The following is an 18,418-nucleotide window of genomic DNA, read 5'->3' as shown; positions in this document are numbered from 1 at the left end:
CTTTCTTCTCTTTCTTCCCTTTCAATTTTTAATTTACTTGTAGAAATTATCTCTCTTCCTTTGTTTCAAGATCTGGAAGTGGGTGGGGGATTGTGTCAAGTGTATGAAGACATCAAACAAAATATTAAAATACCATGTGCATGTGGCCCAGAGGTATTCTTCTTTGGGAAGGAAAGCAAGAGGACAGGGCAGCTGGAAGTCTATGCTTTGCTGCCCAGTTGCCTGGACTGCTTGAAAAATAAATAAAAAGAGAATATAGGGAATGCAAAAATAACAGTGGTCTTGAGTGGTAAGTTTGGGGAACTGGCAGGGGCTGGAGAGTCTTTGGGAGACATCTTTAGGGGGTGCCTGTTTGGGGAGGGGGTGATTTGCCTGTTTCAGTTTGTTTGTTTTTTGCCTTGGGAAGGGGGTGGGTGGTGGGTGTTTCCTTTGAGCATCACCAGCTTTCCTTCTTAGAAATGTGTATTTTGAAGTGCTTTAGGGAGGGTAGTATCTGGGGCTCAAGCCCAACCACTGCCTTGTACTTATTTTCTTGGAAAATGTGTCTACAAGCTCACAAAGATTGGGCAGGATGGGGGCGTGCTGCAGTGGGGTATATGGGGTAGAGCAGGCATGGCCAAACCTGGCCCTCCAGCTGTTTTGGAACTACAGTTCCCATCATACCAGACCACTTGTCCTGTTAGCTAGGGATGATGGGAGTTGTAGTCCCAAAACAGGATGGTGCCAAAGTATTTTGAGGAGGGACCTGAAGGAAATAATAGAAGTGATATAATGGAGGTATTGTGGAACAACAAAGGAGAAAAGGTGAATCCTTTTGAGGTAGCAGGAGATCTTCAGGTGTCTGTGGGAACTTGGTGAGCAAAGGTCACACATAGGGAAGTATTTCAAAATGCAAGCCGACCAGTAAGAGAAAGCAAAGCTATGAATGGTTTTGAAGGCAAGGATGAAAAACTTACATGGAATTGGGAAAAGGAGCCAGAGTAAGGATTAAAGGAGAGGTCAGAGCAAAGAGAGAAGTGATGATGATAATGATCTACCAAGTAAGGTAAAGGTAAGGTAGAGGACCCCTGGATGGTTAAGTCCAGCCAAAGGTGACTATGGGGTGCGGCGCTCATCTCGCTTTTCAGGTTGAGGGAGCTGGTGTTTGTCCGCAGACAGCTTTCCAGGTCATGTGACCAGCATGACTAAACTGCTTCTGGCACAACAGAACACTATGACAGAAACCAGAGCACACAGAAACACTGTTTACCTTCCCATCGCAGCAATACCTATTTATCTACTTGCACTGGCATGCTTTTGAACTGCTGTGTTGACAGGAGCTGGGACAGAGCAACGGGAGCTCACTCTGTTGCAGAGATTCAAACTGCCAAGCTTCTGATTGACAAGCCCAAGAGGCCCAGTGGTTTAGACCACAGTGCCATCTGCGTCCCTACTGACCTACCAAGTACTGTTGCATGAGTGATAATTGCAAGGGTTAAGGTATTGGTGGGAAATTTCTGAACCATAGGGCTCATTAGGCCTGCAAGGCAGTTTCCCACAAACCACAGTTACTTGCCCCACAACCTTTATGGTGTGCTTCTAGTGCCACTCAGCTGGTTTTGAAGTTTGAAAGGTGTCTATCTCCTGATGTCATTATGGTGGCAGCTGATTGACAGGTGGGTGGTCCCGCCCATCTGTCAAAGTTGGCCCACAGAAGTGAAAGGTACAGAAATCTGGCCCACCAACCTTGGGTTTCAGGACCCAACCTTGGTTAATTTTTGTACAGTTTTACAAAGCACATCAATTGCATAAGAAGAGGTATGGTTGTTTTCAGCTTGAAGAACGTGGTGCTGGAAGAACCAGCAGCATCAGAAACATCAAGAAAGGAAGTCCAAACAAAGGTAAAGGCAAAACTAGCCCATTATGCTGCTTTTGGCAACATTTTAGGGCAGCCTGGCCTTAAGATCTCCAGCAACACTTCCCTCATCGGCCCCCATTTCAGAGCAAGCAGCTGGAGCATGTTCTCTTTTAAATGGATCTATGTACTTGGAGACTTTACAAATGTCATGGTGAAATAGATTTTAATGGATAACCTCTCTTTTACAGCCATCAGCTTGCTATGGATGTGGAGAATAATATTGAGAAATATCACATTAATTTACAGCCCTTGGAATCCAAAGTGAAAGTGTAAGTGATATAAAGTCTACGCTTTTATGTTTGCTTTAGAAATGCGGCAACATTGCCGGAGCTCTAGGGAGATGCTTTATTTGGCTGATTGCCTTTGATTTTTAAGTGCCTTTATTCTTCTTCCTTACACGTAAGGTGAGGATTAATCTAACAGAAAAAGGTAACAAGAGCATATTTGATCCCTTTAAATCATATAAACTAAAAATTACTGTGGAGCGCAAATGCAGAACAAAAGCCACAGAGGAAGTTTTGCACGGCACATTTTGTTTGCTGGTTATGAATTCTGAGGGAAGATGGAAGAGAGTCAATGTGATGCAAAAAAGAAGATAGGTATTGATGGTGGATCCCAGGTGTTTTATGGCTGCTGAGAGGCTGATGTTACATTATCTGAAAGCTTCCCTATGGTGGTCAGATGCAAAAGAGGCCAGTGTAAATAAAAAGTTGCATAAGAATGTAGAGCAGGGGCCCTGAAGTCATTTTATTTTATTTTTATTTATTAAATTTGTATACCGCCCTTCTTCCATATATCTCAGGGTGGTTCACAATATAAAATTACACAAAATACATAAGGAAAATAAGGGGGGAACCCCAGCAACCACCCCCTCCCACAACACATTTAACATCAGATGTCAAACATCCAAAGAAGAATGCTTTCATCTCATGCCTAAATGCGTATAATGAAGGCGCCACAAATGGGGAGCCACTGCGGAAAACGTCCGTTCTTGTGTTGCCACTCTCCAGACCTCTTGTAGAGGAGGCACATGAAGAAGGGCCTCAGAGAATGATTTCAGGGTCTGGGTAGGTCCTGAGCTGTTTAAGGCTTTATAGGTCAACACCAGCACTTTGAATTGGGATACAGAAGCAGTGCCCCAGGTGGGGTGGAGGCACTATGCAAATTTCTCATCAGTTGCCGCAAGCGATTGAGGCGAGGCATCAGGGAGGTCAGTGTGGTGCAAACACACCAGTGGAGCCAATCTGGCACTCTTGCCAATGTGTTTCCAGCAAGTTGACCTCCCTGCCACGCCACCCTTTCTTCTCCTCTTCCTGGTAAGCAGCAGCGACCCATCTATTAGGAAGCTAGCATAGAAACTCCACCCCACCTGGCAAAGCACTTCTGTGATGATGTGTATTTATAACAAGCTTTTCAAGAAGACAGTTATCACCTGAATAGCAAAATGAACAGGCACACAGATCTACATTTCTAACTGCAGCTGTACATATAAATTAGCATATGCAATTTTGATGCAAATCTGTGTCCTCCTTTGACCTCTTTTTGGGTGTTTTATAAGTTACTGGATGACTGCACTCTCATCTGCCCCCAGATGCCTTTTTCCCCAGTCCCCAGAATACACTGCCTCCCTTTCATTTTAGCAGTGGTAAGGTAAAGGGGAGGACCCCTGACCGTTAGGTCCAGTCGCAGACGACTCCAGGCTTGCAGTGCTCATCTTGCTTTATTGGCCGAGGGAGCCGGCGTACAGCTTCCGGGTCATGTGGCCAGCATGACTAAGCCGCTTCTGGCGAACCAGAGCAGCGCATGGAAACTCCGTTTACCTTCCCGCCAGAGCGGTACCTATTTATCTACTTGCACTTTGACGTGCTTTCAAACTGCTAGGTTGGCAGGAGCAGGGACCGAGCAACGGGAGCTCACCCTGTCGCGGGGATTCGAACCGCCAACCTTCTGATCGGCAAGTCCTAGGCTCTGTGGTTTAACCCACAGCGCCACCAAGAAGGTGAAAATGTTTTCATCCCCTCCCTTCTCAGATGCTCCAGCACACTGATTAGCAATGTTCAGGTTGGCAGAATTGATTGTATCTGGGGATGCAACTATCAAAAAAGCTGCTAAATCAGAAGCAGATAAGCCACAGGTTGAGCCATAACTCAGGGACAGAGCACAGGCTTTATATGTGCAGATTCAAGGTTCAATCCTCAGTGTCTTCAGGTAGAGCTATAAAGACTCTTCTCAAAAACCCTGGAAAGCTTCTGCTAGTCAGAGTAGACAGTGCTGCTTGATGGGCCAAGTGCAAGGCAGTTTCCTTTGTTCCTTCAGAGAGCATTTAGCACCTACCCCGCTCATGAACTTCTGTTCTAAAAAATAGGTCTTCATCTTCCCAGCTGGAAGGGAGAGAACAGATGTGTGCTTAACCCAGGAGTGGGAAACATGTGACACTCCAGAAGTTACTGGACTCCAAATCCCATCAGCCCTGACCAGCAGGGCCAATGGTGAGGGATGATGGGAGCTGGAGTCCAGCAATATAAGTGTGTTTGTGTTGTGGGTGTGAGATTCCCCACTCTGGCTTAACCAGCCTCTGGCCTGTAGTCTGAGCCTCAATTTGACTCTGTAAGACTTGCCAAAGATTACCGTATTTTTCGCTCTATAACACGCAGATTTTTTCTCCTAAAAAGGAAGGGGAAATGTCTGTGCGTGTTATGGAGCGAATGTGTGGTCCCTGGAGCCGAAAAATAAGGCAAAAATCAAACCGCGCTTCAGGGAGAAGGGAGCTCCGTGATACAGGAAGTGGCTGCTTTCCTGCATTCTGCCTCAGGGTCTTACTGCCCGCCCTCTCTGTTTCCTTGCTGTGTTTGCTCAAACGGAACAAAGAGCAGGGAAAGCCCCTCCCCTCCAGGCAAGTAGAGAGGGAAAGCAGAGCGTCCGAACAAAGAGCAGGGAAAGCCCCTCCCCTCCAGGCAAGTAGAGAGGGAAAGCAGAGCGTCCGAACAAAGAGCAGGGGAAGCCCCTCCCCTCCAGGCAAGTAGAGAGGGAAAGCAGAGCGTCCGTCCTTCTATCCTCTCCCTGCTCCGGAGGAACAATGTTTGTGAAGGGAAGAGAGACTACAGGTTCGGCTAAAAATTCTGATTTGACTTCCTGCTTTTTGTTTTTGGAGACACACAGCATTCAAATATGCTTTCTTCCATTTAAAGAGGGAGAGAGAGAGAGAGAGCACACGCTGGCTGGCTTGTGTGGGTGGGTGGGGGGAAACTTTTGCCTTCCTTTCCTCACGTTATAGCCCTCTCCTGCATTCTTAGCCTTCTGTGTTTTTCCTTCCCTCCCCACTTAAAATGTGGTTACAAAGCATGGATCCACATGGATCCTCAGGATCTTTGCATTGGGTCACCCCAAATTCACCATCAGAGCACACAGCATGTCCATGGCTACAGCCTGCCCCCCCCAAAAAAAATCACGCACCCACTGTTGCCTGGGGCTGCAATGGTGCAAAAACGTGGTTACAAAGCATGGATCCACATGGATCCTCAGGATCTTTGCATTGGGTCAGCCAAAATTCCCCATCAGAGCACATAGCATGTCCATGACTACAGCCTGTCCCCCCAAAAAAAAATCACGCACCCACTGTTGCCTGGGGCTGCAATGGTGCAAAAACGTGGTTAAAAAGTATGGGTCCACATGGATCCTCAGGATCTTTGCATTGGGTCAGCCAAAATTCACCATCAGAGCACATAGCATGTCCATGACTACAGCCTGTCCCCCCCCAAAAAAATCACGCACCCACTGTTGCCTGGGGCTGCAATGGTGCAAAAACGTGGTTACAAAGCATGGATCCACAGGGATTCTCAGGATTTTTGCATTGGGTCACCCCAAATTCACCATCAGATCACATGTCTGTGGCCACAGCATGAAGCACAAAAATGATACGTCCACTGTTTCATTCAGAATATTTTTTCCCTTGTTTTCCTCCTCTAAAAACGATGTGCGTGTTATGGTCAGGTGCGTGTTATAGAGCGAAAAATACGGTACTTTTCCTAGGTAACCTTTTCCATTACTAAACTGAATCCAACTTTCAGATCAAAAAGCTCAAGCTCAAGCAATTTAGCGAACGTTAAAATGCTACTAGAATATTTATGGGACATGAAGATTTCAAATTAAAACCAAGTGTATGCCTTTTAGTGAAGCAGATTGTAGGTAGATGAAAGAATACGAAGAATTTAAGTAGGGTTTGGATAGAAGCTAGTGGTGCGGTGTGAAAATTCTAGATCCCATTTTAGAAATGTAAATGCCTTTACTTTTCTTCTCTTTAACTGAGTGCTTCTTCGTACTGAAAAAAATCAGTTTATCGTTGATGCATATTTAGTTGTGCACTGCAATACTTTGCATGCTTACTCATAAGAACCCCCAAAAGATCAGACCAAAAACCCATCTGGTCCAGCATCTAGTCCTCACTGTGGTCCACCAGATGCCTGTGGGAAGCCTGCAAGTAGACCTGGCTTTCCCAAACTTGGATCTCCAGCTGTTTTTGGATTACAGTTCCCATCATCCCTGCCCACTGGTCCTGCTAAGTTTGGGATGATGGGAGTTTAAATTTCCAGTTTAAATGGAAGGAGCTCACCCATCACTGAATGGAAGTAACACATGGTTTATTCTCTAAAGGCAGAAAACATGTTATAGATTCCTTCCTTCCTATAATACTAAAACTAATAATTTATTTATTTGCTGCCCATCTGCCTGGGTTGCCCCAGTCACTCTGGGTGGCTCCCAACAAAAAATAGTGTTTGGTTTTGTGTTGTGTTTTTACTAAGAACTCGGGATGATGCAAAATATATTGGCCTTTGTGGAGTAAAGAGCTTAGGTGCTTAGCCTGTATATGTCAGAGAGGATTATTATTATTATTATTATTATTTTATTTTATTTTATTTTATTTTAAAAAAGTGTTCTGAAGCATATAGAAAATAAAATAAAGAATTGACACAAGAATTTGTAGATTTGACCAGAATCTCAAGGAGTTGTCTGGGATTTTGTTTGTGTATGAATCAATTCCCTCAAAACAACCCAAAGCGATTTAACAATATAAGCATCAACAATATAAACATATGTAGAACAATTTCAAGCCCAATAAAGGTGCCAAATGGGATTTATACTGACATTCATCTAATGAGCAAATTTTATCTGAGTTAACTATTCTAATTTGAAAGCTAATTTATTTGATATTACACTGCCACCTGGTGTCAAACACATAGTTGTAACCGAGCACCTTCTCAATAATCCCGATTTTTTATTTATTTTAAAGACTGTGTTGGAAACCTGTTTTAAGATTGTGCATATCAAAAAGTAGCAAATGCATATATTTTCCATGGTCTGTGTGGCATATGCCTCTGGTTCCAGAGTAGCTGTGTTGCCAGTTTATTGCAGCAAAAACAACAAAGAGTCTTGTGGTTCTGTAAAGACTAACACATTTATTATGGGATACACTTTCATTGACTACATTCTATTCATCAGATGTCTGAAGTGTTATCCCAAGTTATGGTTGTGTATTCACATGTTGTCGGGGACTGTGAGCACTAAGGTCAGAGGGAAATAAAATATATAACGCCTAGATGGCGATAATTGCATTCTTAACAGGGGCCATTCACAAAATCATTGTTGCTGATAACAGGCACCTTGGCATTGGTGAGCTAATTAACACATTAATACATCTCTGCTTACGTCTATGTATTAAATAAGATTGTATTGGGGTTTTTCCCCCCCTTGATCTAAAACAAATCAAGTTGCTTTGTACTCTTTTTAGAAAAGCAGTGTGTGTGTGTGTGTGTGTGTGTGTGTGTGTGTGTGTGTGTGTAGGTAAGTGGGTAGGATTGGGTAACCAGATAGCAAAAGATGGGATGGACTTGTGTGTCACGTTCCAAGTTACAGGCAGTCGGAGTCCCGGCTTGGTACGTCGGGACCAGGGTAGAGGTCAGGAAGCAGCAATCCAGGGTCAGCAGTCCAGGGGTCAGGAAGCCAAGAGTCCAAGAGTCAGGAAACTAGGAGTCAGGAAGCCAAGGGTCCAAGAGTCAGGAAACCAGGAGTCAGGAAGCCAAAGGACAGCTAGGTGGGTAGTGTGTTGCTGTGGCAAAGAGCCAGACGGAAATGCTGGTCTTATATACCCCTCCCGGCTCTTGCCACCAGGTGCTACAAGTCTTCTGTCAAGCCTCACCTGTGCGACCACGCCTTGCCCTTCCAGGCCACACTCAGGAAGGCCCCAGTCCTGTGAGGCCCTACCAGTCACAGGGCCCGGCTCCTGCACGCACTCCTGACATTGTGCACCTCTAATAGCTGTGCAGAAGAGGAAATATCGGCAGGCGTAACTTATTGCAAAAGCTACAGTTGCTGAAATTTCCTTTTCTTCACAGCTTTGAAAGGGGTGCAAACCCTGTCCTCATTTCCGCCTGGCTACCCTTGTGTGGGCACAAGTGGGGCTGGAGTGGAGCAGCATTGCTTACCTGGCTTCCCAGTGCGAAGGTTGCTGCTGGTAACTGAGATGAGAGGGGAGGGGAGGTTGGTGCAGGTGCAACATCAGAAGCACTGCTTTGGTTCTGCTACTGTGGCTGCACCACGCTAACCCTCTTGACCCTCTGACCTCATGTTGGGAAACCAGGTGAGCCATTCCACTCCCTACCACCAACCACTACTGGCTAAATGTGAAGCTTAAGAAGGATGAGGAGGGTAGGGTTGGTTGGTGGAGAGAAGCGAATAAGTCAGATGTGTCTAAATTCAAGTTCCTGCTCTTCCTAATTTGCTTTCCCCCACCCTTCAACGTGCCAAATTCTGTCTGTTAGATTTCGTATAGAAATTGACAAGTTGATCAGTGGTGCGTGGTCAGTGGAGTAAGGGATCAAGGCTAGTCCCCTAAATGTTCCTGGCAAATTAGAGTATTAAAGTATTAAAGCCTAGTGCCTCCTTCCCAAAGCCTGGGAAGCTTCTGCCTGGCTTAGGGAGGGAGGTGCGATGCTCACGCACATAACATTGGTGCCCCCTCTCAAATCACCCTTGAAAGTTGGTGCCTCTGGCCCTAACTGCTCCCCTATGAAGAATTCCCCCACACGCCACTGAAGTTGATACTTTACATTATTGTTTTAAAACTTCATAAACTAGACAAGCAACACAATCCTATATAAGTCTTTTTTTAAGGAAGCCCCATTGAGTTCAGTGAGACTTACTGCAGGTTAAGTGCGCAGAGGTCTGCAGCCTGAAGCATGCACTTAGCTCTTCCCTTGAAAAGAAACAAGCAGGCTGCGGTTGGGGCTGGGTTTGTGCCCTGTGTTTTGGGGAAAGCATATATTTGAAAGTCCAATTTCAAAAGAGAGATTTGAAAAGATTTTCATTTAAATTCCAACACTGTGCAAAATTTCACTCTGGCTCTGCGAGATTACCTTCTATCAGGCCCCCATTGGAGGGAAATATTTCAGTAGTGCGCGCATATATAAGAGGTTTCTCTATTCACTCATGTTTCAAATTACATACAGCATTCAGAGAGCATGGCGTGAATATCTACAACGTCAAGATTTACAGAGCCAGGAGCATCTGGAGAAGCGCAGTCCATCACCTCCTTCCTTGTCATCTGACAAGATGAGCAGCTCAATCAGTATGAACACCTTTTCAGATGGCAGCACCCCTGTAAGTAAAGTTTCCCCCTTCAAAGGTTGTTTTGCTAAAAAATAATAATATTATTTTTTGCTAATATCACTGCTCAGAAATACTGTCAAGAATCTCTTTGTGTTTCCAGGCCACTTCTCATTGTATGTTAGCTCTCAGATGACTCTGGTAGCTCTTTGCTCTGCCTGAGGATTTTGCAAAGTCTAGCATCACGTTTGAGCTTTGAACTAGTTGCAGAAGCATGAGAACAGGGAATGTGGATATGCTCGGTGTGTTCCTGTTGGTTGTTTGTTTATTGTGCTTACCTCTGTTTCAATCTGGAAGAGTAACTGTTAGATTTGCATTTATTTATGCCATGACTATCCAGACGCTGGTGAGATAGATCTCTTTAAGCTTTGGGTTCCCATTGCAGCGCATGCAAAGGCATCTTTGTTTCTCCTCAGTGACATTCTGCTGTGATCAAATTATCTGGGAGGGGGAAAAACCCTTCCACTATTTACAAAAGAATGGAGGGATATTTCTGGGGAATGAATTGAAGGTCAAATGCGAAACCTCTGTTGGAAGCAGCTGCTTGTGAACATGGAACCATAGTGCCAATACAAACTGTACTATATTATTTGGAAACCATATGCCGAGATGGTAATGTGGGAACCAGCTTTAAACAAATGTTTATGCTACCTAGACTATAATGTTTGATGTATTATAGTATTTTAATATTCTTTTGGAAGCCGCCCAGAGTGGCTGGGGAAGCCCAGCCAGATGGGCGGGGTATAAATAATAAATTATTATTATTATTATTATTATTATTATTATTATTATTATTATTATTATTATTATAATAAAATATCTAAGGGTAAAACTACATGTAATGTATGCATCTACACTCCGCAGCTGCACCAACATCCCCGGGAACTTTTCAAAACTAAGCCTCATAGCCATGTAAATGGACCAGTCTTTAGGAGGGTGAGGCTGAAAAGCAAAGGCATTAACCTTACTTGCCCACTGTGATCCTGATAGCGACATCTCAGTCCCCTGAATCTGGGAAGGTTATGTGATTACAGTTCGCGGGCTTGTTTTACTGCATGTCCTCTCACTTAGCTGAGTTGGTAGAGTATGAAACTCTTAATCTCAGGGTCGAGGGTTCAAGCCTCACATTGGGCAAAAGATTCCTGCATTGCAGGGGATTGTACTAGTTGACCCTTGTGGTCCCCTTCAACTCTATGTTTCTGTGACTCTTCTGTGTCTCTATGTAGAGGTGAATGTTTTATTTACAGCAAGGATATTCGAGGTATAGCTGAAAAGATAGCAGTTTTATTTATGTACGTTTTTCATTTCCTGCATTTTATACTACCTTTCTATCAAAGCTTTCAGGGGTTTTCTCCATTTAAAATAATGGCTAGTAAGCTAGCCAGGGGCCCTCCAAATGCTTTTAGACTCCAACTCCCACCATCCCCAGACAGCATGGCTATTCCTCAGGGATGGTGGGAATTTGAGTGCAACGACAAGAGCTAGCTTGGTGCAGTGATTTAGAGTGTCGGACTAGGACCTGGGAGACCAGGGATCAAATCCCTTCTCAGCCATAAAGTTCCCTGGTGATGTTAGGCCAGTCACAGTCTCTCAGCCTAGGCTACGCCACAGGATTGCTGCGAGGATAAAATGGGGAGGAGAAGTACACCACCTTGAGCTACTTGGAGGCAAAGTGGGGTATTAATATCATAATACAAATATATGGAAGGCCACAGGTTGACTTCCCTTGGTTCCAAGGTTGAAAGATACAATCCGAAAAGGAAGAGGGAAATCAGTACATTTGGGGACCAATTGTTTCATAAAGGTACTGTAGGGCAAGTCAGATGTTTCACTTGTCCCTCTGTTGCAGCTGGGTGGCAATGTGATACCCTATCCCAGTTTCAGATCATAACATCTCTCACACCAAGATAAAAATGCATCTCTTGCCTTAGATTCATTGAACTATGGAGTGTAATGTTTGGAGGGACCGTCTTGCATTTTTGGCAGTTTCCACTGGGAATCCTCTGACTTTCAGAGTTCCTTACACCATAGGGAACACAGGCCCATATACCTCAGTATTGTGTACACTGATTGGCAGCAACTTCTACAGGGTTCCCAGCACGGTTCTCTCTCAACCCTACCTAGAGATGCCAGGGATTGAACCTGGGACCCTTCTGCATGCAAAGCAGATAATCCACCACCAAACTATGGCCCATAGGAAGGAGCAGGAAGTCATCGTGGCTGTGCATGTATTGAAGTTGGGGAAAAGGAAGGGAGCCTAGATAAGTTGACCCCTTCCTGGTACAGAAGGACCTTGATAGATAGATAGATGTGGAGCAGAAGTCGTAGGGAGTGTTTGGGAAACGGCCTGGAAGGTGATGAGCATGGCAGGATACTTGCAAGGCTAGAGTGGCTTTCAAGTGGGACTGCTGTCTATGGTGCTGAAAGGATAAGCTAACCAATAGTTTGCAGTTTACTTCAAATAGAAAGGAACAGGTCATTTAGCTGGTGCAGTTTAAGGCATGGGTAGGCAAACTAAGGCCCAGGGGCCAGATCCGGCCCGCGGACGGTCCAGGAATCAGCGTGTTTTTACATGAATAGAATGTGTCCTTTGATTTTAAATGCATCTTTGGGTTATTTGTGGGGCCTGCCTGGTGTTTTTACATGAGTAGAATGTGTGCTTTTATTTAAAATGCATCTCTGGGTTATTTGTGGGGCATAGGAATTTGTTCGTTCCCCCCCCCCGCCCCGCCCCCAATCTAGTCCGGCCCCTCACAAGGTCTGAGGGACAGTGGATTGGCCCCCTGCTGAAAAGGTTTGCTGACCCCTGCTTTAAGGGTTTTGCCAGAGGGAACATCTCAGCTGACTGTCCCATGCCAGTCTTCAGGGGATGAGTTATAATGTTTCCTTCCACATTGCATCAAATGTTATGCCATGCTCTTCTTTTATAAATTTAGGGCCTGCTTAAACATAGCTATCACTATCTTCCTCTTTATTTCTTTCCCCCTGCAATTATTACTATTTATTTTACTTTCTAAAAAAGATCACAATTTTTTACTCGGTGAAATCTATTTAAGCCTCTTTCTGCTTAAATAAAATTGGGGTGCTTCAAATGCATTGGTATATATTAGACTGTGCTATTTTTTTTAAAGCCACAAGAGGTCTCTCTTCTACCACTCAGGAACAGCTTGGCTTTGACTGTAGTAAGAATCAGTTAACACTGGCGATGACAAAGGGCTCAACTCACAGATATTAACACCAACTGAAATTTTACCAATGCCTTCAGAGGGTGGTGTTTTTTTTTTTAATTTCAAATGTATATGTTACACATGTGCTTCTAAAATTCTTGCATGTTGAAATTTCATGATAACTATTTGTGATATTAGGGCCCCTGGGTATTACCTTCCTGGCTACCTCTAGGTAGACTATGTTGAAAAGATTTGTACACTTCCCCCCACACCCCGGATTATCCCTCTTGCTCCACTTTCTGCTTGCCCCTTCATTCCCATCATTTTCGATGTTCAGATCTGAGTGCCAAAACTCAGGAAGCCAAAACAACAATGCAACAGGGAGATATCAGGAGGCTGGGGCGGGAGGGAATCTCAGTGTCTCCAGTAGTACAACAAACAAACAAACCCAAAACACTAGGGGGGGATGTTTAGTGGGGAAGAAACCCTCAAAATGCCCACATGAAGATTGAGCATACTCATAGGTCATGAAACTATCTGTTGGCAGTGACGAATTTGGGCTCTCAAATTTCATTACCACCCAGTACAATGCTAAAATTGGGCACCCCCCTGCCTCTCTCACTCCGTTCTGCAGCAATGTTGTGGTGCACCCTGCAGCATGGCTTCCAGTGCGACCACACCAGTCGTGCTACCCCAAAACCGCCTCTGCTGTAGAGGGATGGAGTCTCACAGAAGAAGGCGTGGCTGACTTACTGGAACAGTGAACAGGAGCACTTCGAACTACAACCTTTTATGCGGGTCCCACTTACATTCCATATTCACACCTGCCTCTGTGGCATCTGTTGGGTAGCTTATTCTGAAGGCTCAAGTCTATGCAGTGAACTTCCAGACTATGGGAGAAGAGAGTGCTGGGTTGTCTGCCTAGCATCTCTTGGCCAGTGATGGGGAACCTGTGTCCCTCCAGATGTTGCTGGACTCCAGCAGCACCAATCATCATCCCTGACCATGGGTACTGCTAGAATCCAACAACAGCTGGAAGTTCCCCTATACCTGCTTCAGACAGTGGAATGGACTCCCCCGGAAGGTGGTGGACCCTCTTTCATTGGAGGCTTTTAAGAAGAGGTTGGATGGCTATCTGTCAGGGATGCTTTAGTTGAGATTCCTGCATTGCAGGGAACTAGATGACTGCCGGGGTCCCTTCCAACTCTACAATTCTATGATCCTATGATTCATAGAATCATAAAATCACAGAATTGTAGAGTTGGGATCGTCCAGTTGCTTACTTCCATGTGGTCTCAGTCACCTGCTGAGAAAAATAACTCCAAAGGTACTAGGAGAATCATGACAACCGTGTTGATCAGCTTCTTCCTTAATCCCTTGAAATCAGTGGCTCCAAGTCATAATTCAGTGGGCTGACTTGTGTGCTAGTCAGCCATATCACAGCTTTCATTTGGGTGGTTTTTATAAGAGTTTTTAAAGGCTATTAGGGTTTCATGAGCTGGGGAGAGCTACTAAAATTGAATTTTCCCCTAGCCAATATGATGTGTCTGACATGCAATCAGTCATTTGATCACTGGTGCGTTATCTAGAGTGATAGGGATGTTCCCTCTGGTGATGTGTTGCTTGTACATCTTCCAAAAAAATAAAATAGAAATAAAGGAGCAGCAGTGATTTAGTATCTGTTTCTTAGCCTCCAAACAGCAATAGGGTTAGATCAGGTTTTCTGTAAAGCTGCTTGCCTTCAGACAATCTGCTGCTTCTCTCTCTCTCTCTCTCTCTCTCTCTCTCTCTCTCTCTCTCTCTCTCTCCCTCTCCCTCTCCTAAGCTCTTCCACCTGATAAATCAGCAATAGTGTCCCACTGTGCAGACATATATAAAACATTTTTGGAGTCACTGCCTATGCTCAGACAAAACTGATGCAATCTTTGCTATAGAAGGTGATGCCTCAGACTTGGGAATTCATGTCATCTTTGAAAAGCTGGAAATGCTCTCCCCATGCAGACAACTGCTCATGTCACCCAGTTCTTTCAAGACTAAGAGATTCACCTGTTAACGGGTAAGAGACAAATCATACAGTAAGCCAAGCATCAGGTACAGAGAGGCTTGTCATCACCTGCTCCACGCATTATGAAAATAGGTATACATTGTGCTTGGCAAGTACTTACAGGCATTCTTTAGAGCATGTGAGAATCATCTTTCAGATTGCAGGGATTTTCAGCATCCCTCAAAACTCGAGGGACAGAGCTTACCCCCATATCTCCTTATCTGGCCATGCAATTTTTAAAAAGACATAGATTGCTGCATGACAGATATAAATGCACTGTACAGACCCCAGCTGCTAGTTTCTCTGTGGTTTGAATCAGTACCCAATGTATGCGTGCTTAGAAGCATTTCGTTACTTTCAGAAATGCAACTTGCAGTCGGGGCCGGTCCCCCCCTCAAGTAAGCTGATCAGACAGTGGCCCTCACTTCCTTTTCCTTCTCTCCTACTAAGTGGTGGGTGCAAAGTACCCAGAGGTACCTAATGGGGTGCAGAGACCAGCACATCTGCATAACTTGGGAATTACTAGTCCCCACTCTCTCCACACACCCCTTGCTTCTGGTCTCAAACCTGTTCACACTCCACTAGTTGAGGTTCTGAGGTTGCTATTAAAGGGACTGATACTAAAGAACATACAAAAAATAGATGAGATGAGGGGAGACGCGGAGTTGCGCAATGAAGCCAGAACTGTGTGGGAGGACATACTTGCATATTTGACCTCCTTATATATATGTAATGTTTTCATGTTGGTGGAGGGTCCAGTACTAGAGGCTGCTGATGTCCATTTGGACTGGTGCGGCAGAAGATAGGGAGCCCAAGCAATAGGTGGAGCCAGAGTCACTAACACAGAGAGCCAACTAATTCCCCACCCTCTGTGCTGTGGCAGCACCAACACTGAGGTGGTGGTGGAGGAGGAGGAGGATAGGCAATTACATCCCCTGTATTGGTTAAAAGTAAGAAGGCAGGCACTTGTGGGCTTGCTGAAGTTGGTGGGGCAGCACCAAATTTGCCACCGCTGTCCAGTAAGATGTTTTTCCTTCCTAATTCCTGTCCAACCAAGTCTGTTGGTAAGGCCAGGGTCAAATGCAAAGAGACAGGTCAATTCTTTGGAGAACCTGCATTCCATTGTGAGACACAGGAAGGGGACAGGAAGTCTTAAAGCTCTTCCTTTTTCCCATCTGTGTGTTTGTTTCTGTAGCCTTTGGGCACAGTTGCTAAAGCTTCTTGTCTCTGTGGCATTTCAGCTCCTGCCTGCAGGTGTGCATTGTCCCTCCCTTGGCTTGCTGATGAGGAGCAGATGGTAGGAAAAGGCTGCCATTTATTTTCTCAAGCCCAGACATCTTTGTCCTCATTCTTCCTGGCAGCAGGTTTTGTTGCAATGAGAGTGGAGAGTTGGCTCCAGGTTTTTTTTAAGGAATGCTAATCACAGGTAACATGTACATAGGAGAGTACTACTCATGTAAAAAACCAACACACACAGAAACTAACCATTGTTCCCTAGCTAGAACTTTACTAAAGACCATGTCATAAAACTCAAGGATGGGAAAGCATATTCAGTCCTAAGGTCATATTTCCTTTTGGGCAGCCTTCCAGGGGCTACATGCTAGTTGTAGGTGGAGGCAGAGACAAAAGTGGGCAGAGCAAGAAATGTGAATTTTACCTCTGCAGAGCCAGCTAATTTCTGCTACAGACACACACACACCCCTCTCTGTCATTCATCCAGGCTTAAAAAGAAGCATTACCCATTAAGCCAGTGTGGTACAGTGGTTGGAGTGTTAGACTAGGACAGGCACAGGCAAACTCGGCCCTCCAGATGTTTTGGGACTACAACTCCCATCATCCCTAGCTAACAGGACCAGTGGTCAGGGATGATGGGAATTCTAGTCTCAAAACATCTGGAGGGCCGAGTTTGCCTATTCCTGGACTAGGACCTGGGAAACCACAGTTGGAATGCCCAGTTCACCATGAAGCACACTGGGTGACCAGTCACAGTCTATTGGCTTGACCTACCGCAAAGGGTTCTTGTGAGGATTAAATGCGGAGGGGGATAAACTGAGCTCTGTGGAGGAAATGTAAGAAATAAATAATAAACTTATTTTTGGCACCCATCTGTCTTGAGGGGTTAGCAGCAGCAAAATGACCTCCTTGGGGTGCAAGCCTAGGCAGGAGGTCCTGGGCTGCCCAGGTGACAAGACCCACACCCCATGGCCTCACTGATGTTGTCCTAAGGCAAGCAGAGCCATACGTGGCTTGGCTGCAGGAGTTGCTTGTAGGAGGTATATAAGGAGCCATCCAACCATCTAGGGGACTTCACTCTGGATTTGTGTAGGGTTTACTCCTTAGCCTTTTCTTCTCCTAAAGATATCCTGCAAGGCAGCAGAGGTTTAGGATCAGAGTTTTCCTTCTCTTAGATGGGCTGCCTTCCCAGGTTGATGAGCCCCATCTGCTCCTCACTTCCTGCCATCTTGAGCGTTGGACCCATTATTGATCTCATCTGCTCAATCCACCTGAGCCTGTTTTTGCATGCAGGGGAAGTTCCTAACTCCCTGAAGATTTAGGACCCATTGACTACCCTCACCTGGTTTAGCTGGCCAGTCAAAGCTGTTCCTGGGGTGTGGCCACTATCGCATGCTGACAGTTCAAGGTCACGTTCCACTCGGGTAGAAACTCTCTAGGAGCATGCAAAGTAGGACTGTTAAAGTTTGTTGGCTGGGGGAGGGAATGTGTCCGGTCCACCAGAGAGAGAGAGAGAGAGAGAGAGAGAGAGAGAGAGAGAGAGAGAGAGAGAGAGAGCCCTGCATTTGCCCCACACTGACATGGGCAGTACTCAGATAAGGATTCAAGTTGCTCCTTCCCTAGTCATCCAATTGATAACCCGCCCACTAATTTAGCTGAGAAGTAGGGCTGTGTACCTGCGCATATGTTCTGCTTATGTGCTATATAGGCATGCATGTGAGAGAGTGTGCTGGCTATACCTAGATAGGCCAAGGGTGAATGTGGCACTCAGGCAAAGAGAGAATTATTCTTCACCATCATCCTGGTCATCTAACTTTTGATCCCGATCCAAGCAGCTTATAAGATAATTTGTGGGTCCTATAAAGCAATTGGCATACTGTAGGCATGCAATAAACATGCACTTTTATCTGCAAAGGCTTTGTCTCCTAAGGAGTCTCATGTCATGCAGCTATTGCACTTATTTATGGGGAGGTAGTAATTATGCTTACTGAACTTGTGGTTCCACAAAACCATTTAAAACCTAAATTAATCTGCTTCCTCCTCCTCTCTCAGCACAGCCTTCAATGCAATGTTGGGGTCTTTCCCAGCTGCTTTATTTCCTTCTTTTAAAAAATCGTAATAAAGAGCCCAGCTAATTTGTATAAATGAGGTTTTACTTCATTGGTTTATAGTCTACATAGAGGAAAAGACTTAAGTTAGGATTATATTAAATTTGGGTTCTAACTAAATCCACATGTTGTATTTTATAAGCTAATCACTGAAGGCTGATTTAAATGCCCCCATGTGGTCATCAGTACAAACTGATTACCCATGATAGGGCTCCACGTGGTGAGCATAACATTTAAACGCTTTTTACTCTGTTCATCAGCCAGGGTACAAAGGCACAGCACCAAAGGTTATTCTGCGGCAGCTTATAGA

At 45.0% G+C, this 18,418-nt stretch overlaps 1 protein-coding gene across 2 annotated transcripts in view; it reads left to right on the top strand.

The window, feature by feature from the left end:
- Positions 1–18,418, top strand: part of LOC308584930 (schwannomin-interacting protein 1) — a 378,018-nt gene that overhangs the window by 72,642 nt on the left and 286,958 nt on the right. For both annotated transcript variants that reach the window (XM_081190278.1, XM_081190280.1), the window contains exons 3-4: positions 2,086–2,166; positions 9,400–9,550. In XM_081190278.1, coding sequence (XP_081046404.1) covers positions 2,086–2,166; positions 9,400–9,550 — 232 coding nt within the window. The remainder of the gene's footprint in view (positions 1–2,085; positions 2,167–9,399; positions 9,551–18,418) is intronic.

The sequence above is a fragment of the Podarcis bocagei genome (assembly GCF_964188305.1).
Source record: "Podarcis bocagei genome assembly, chromosome: 4".
In the NCBI taxonomy this organism is placed as follows: Eukaryota; Metazoa; Chordata; class Lepidosauria; order Squamata; family Lacertidae; genus Podarcis; species Podarcis bocagei.
The sequence above is the reverse complement of the archived record's forward strand: the minus strand, read 5'-3'. Positions and strand labels throughout refer to the sequence as shown.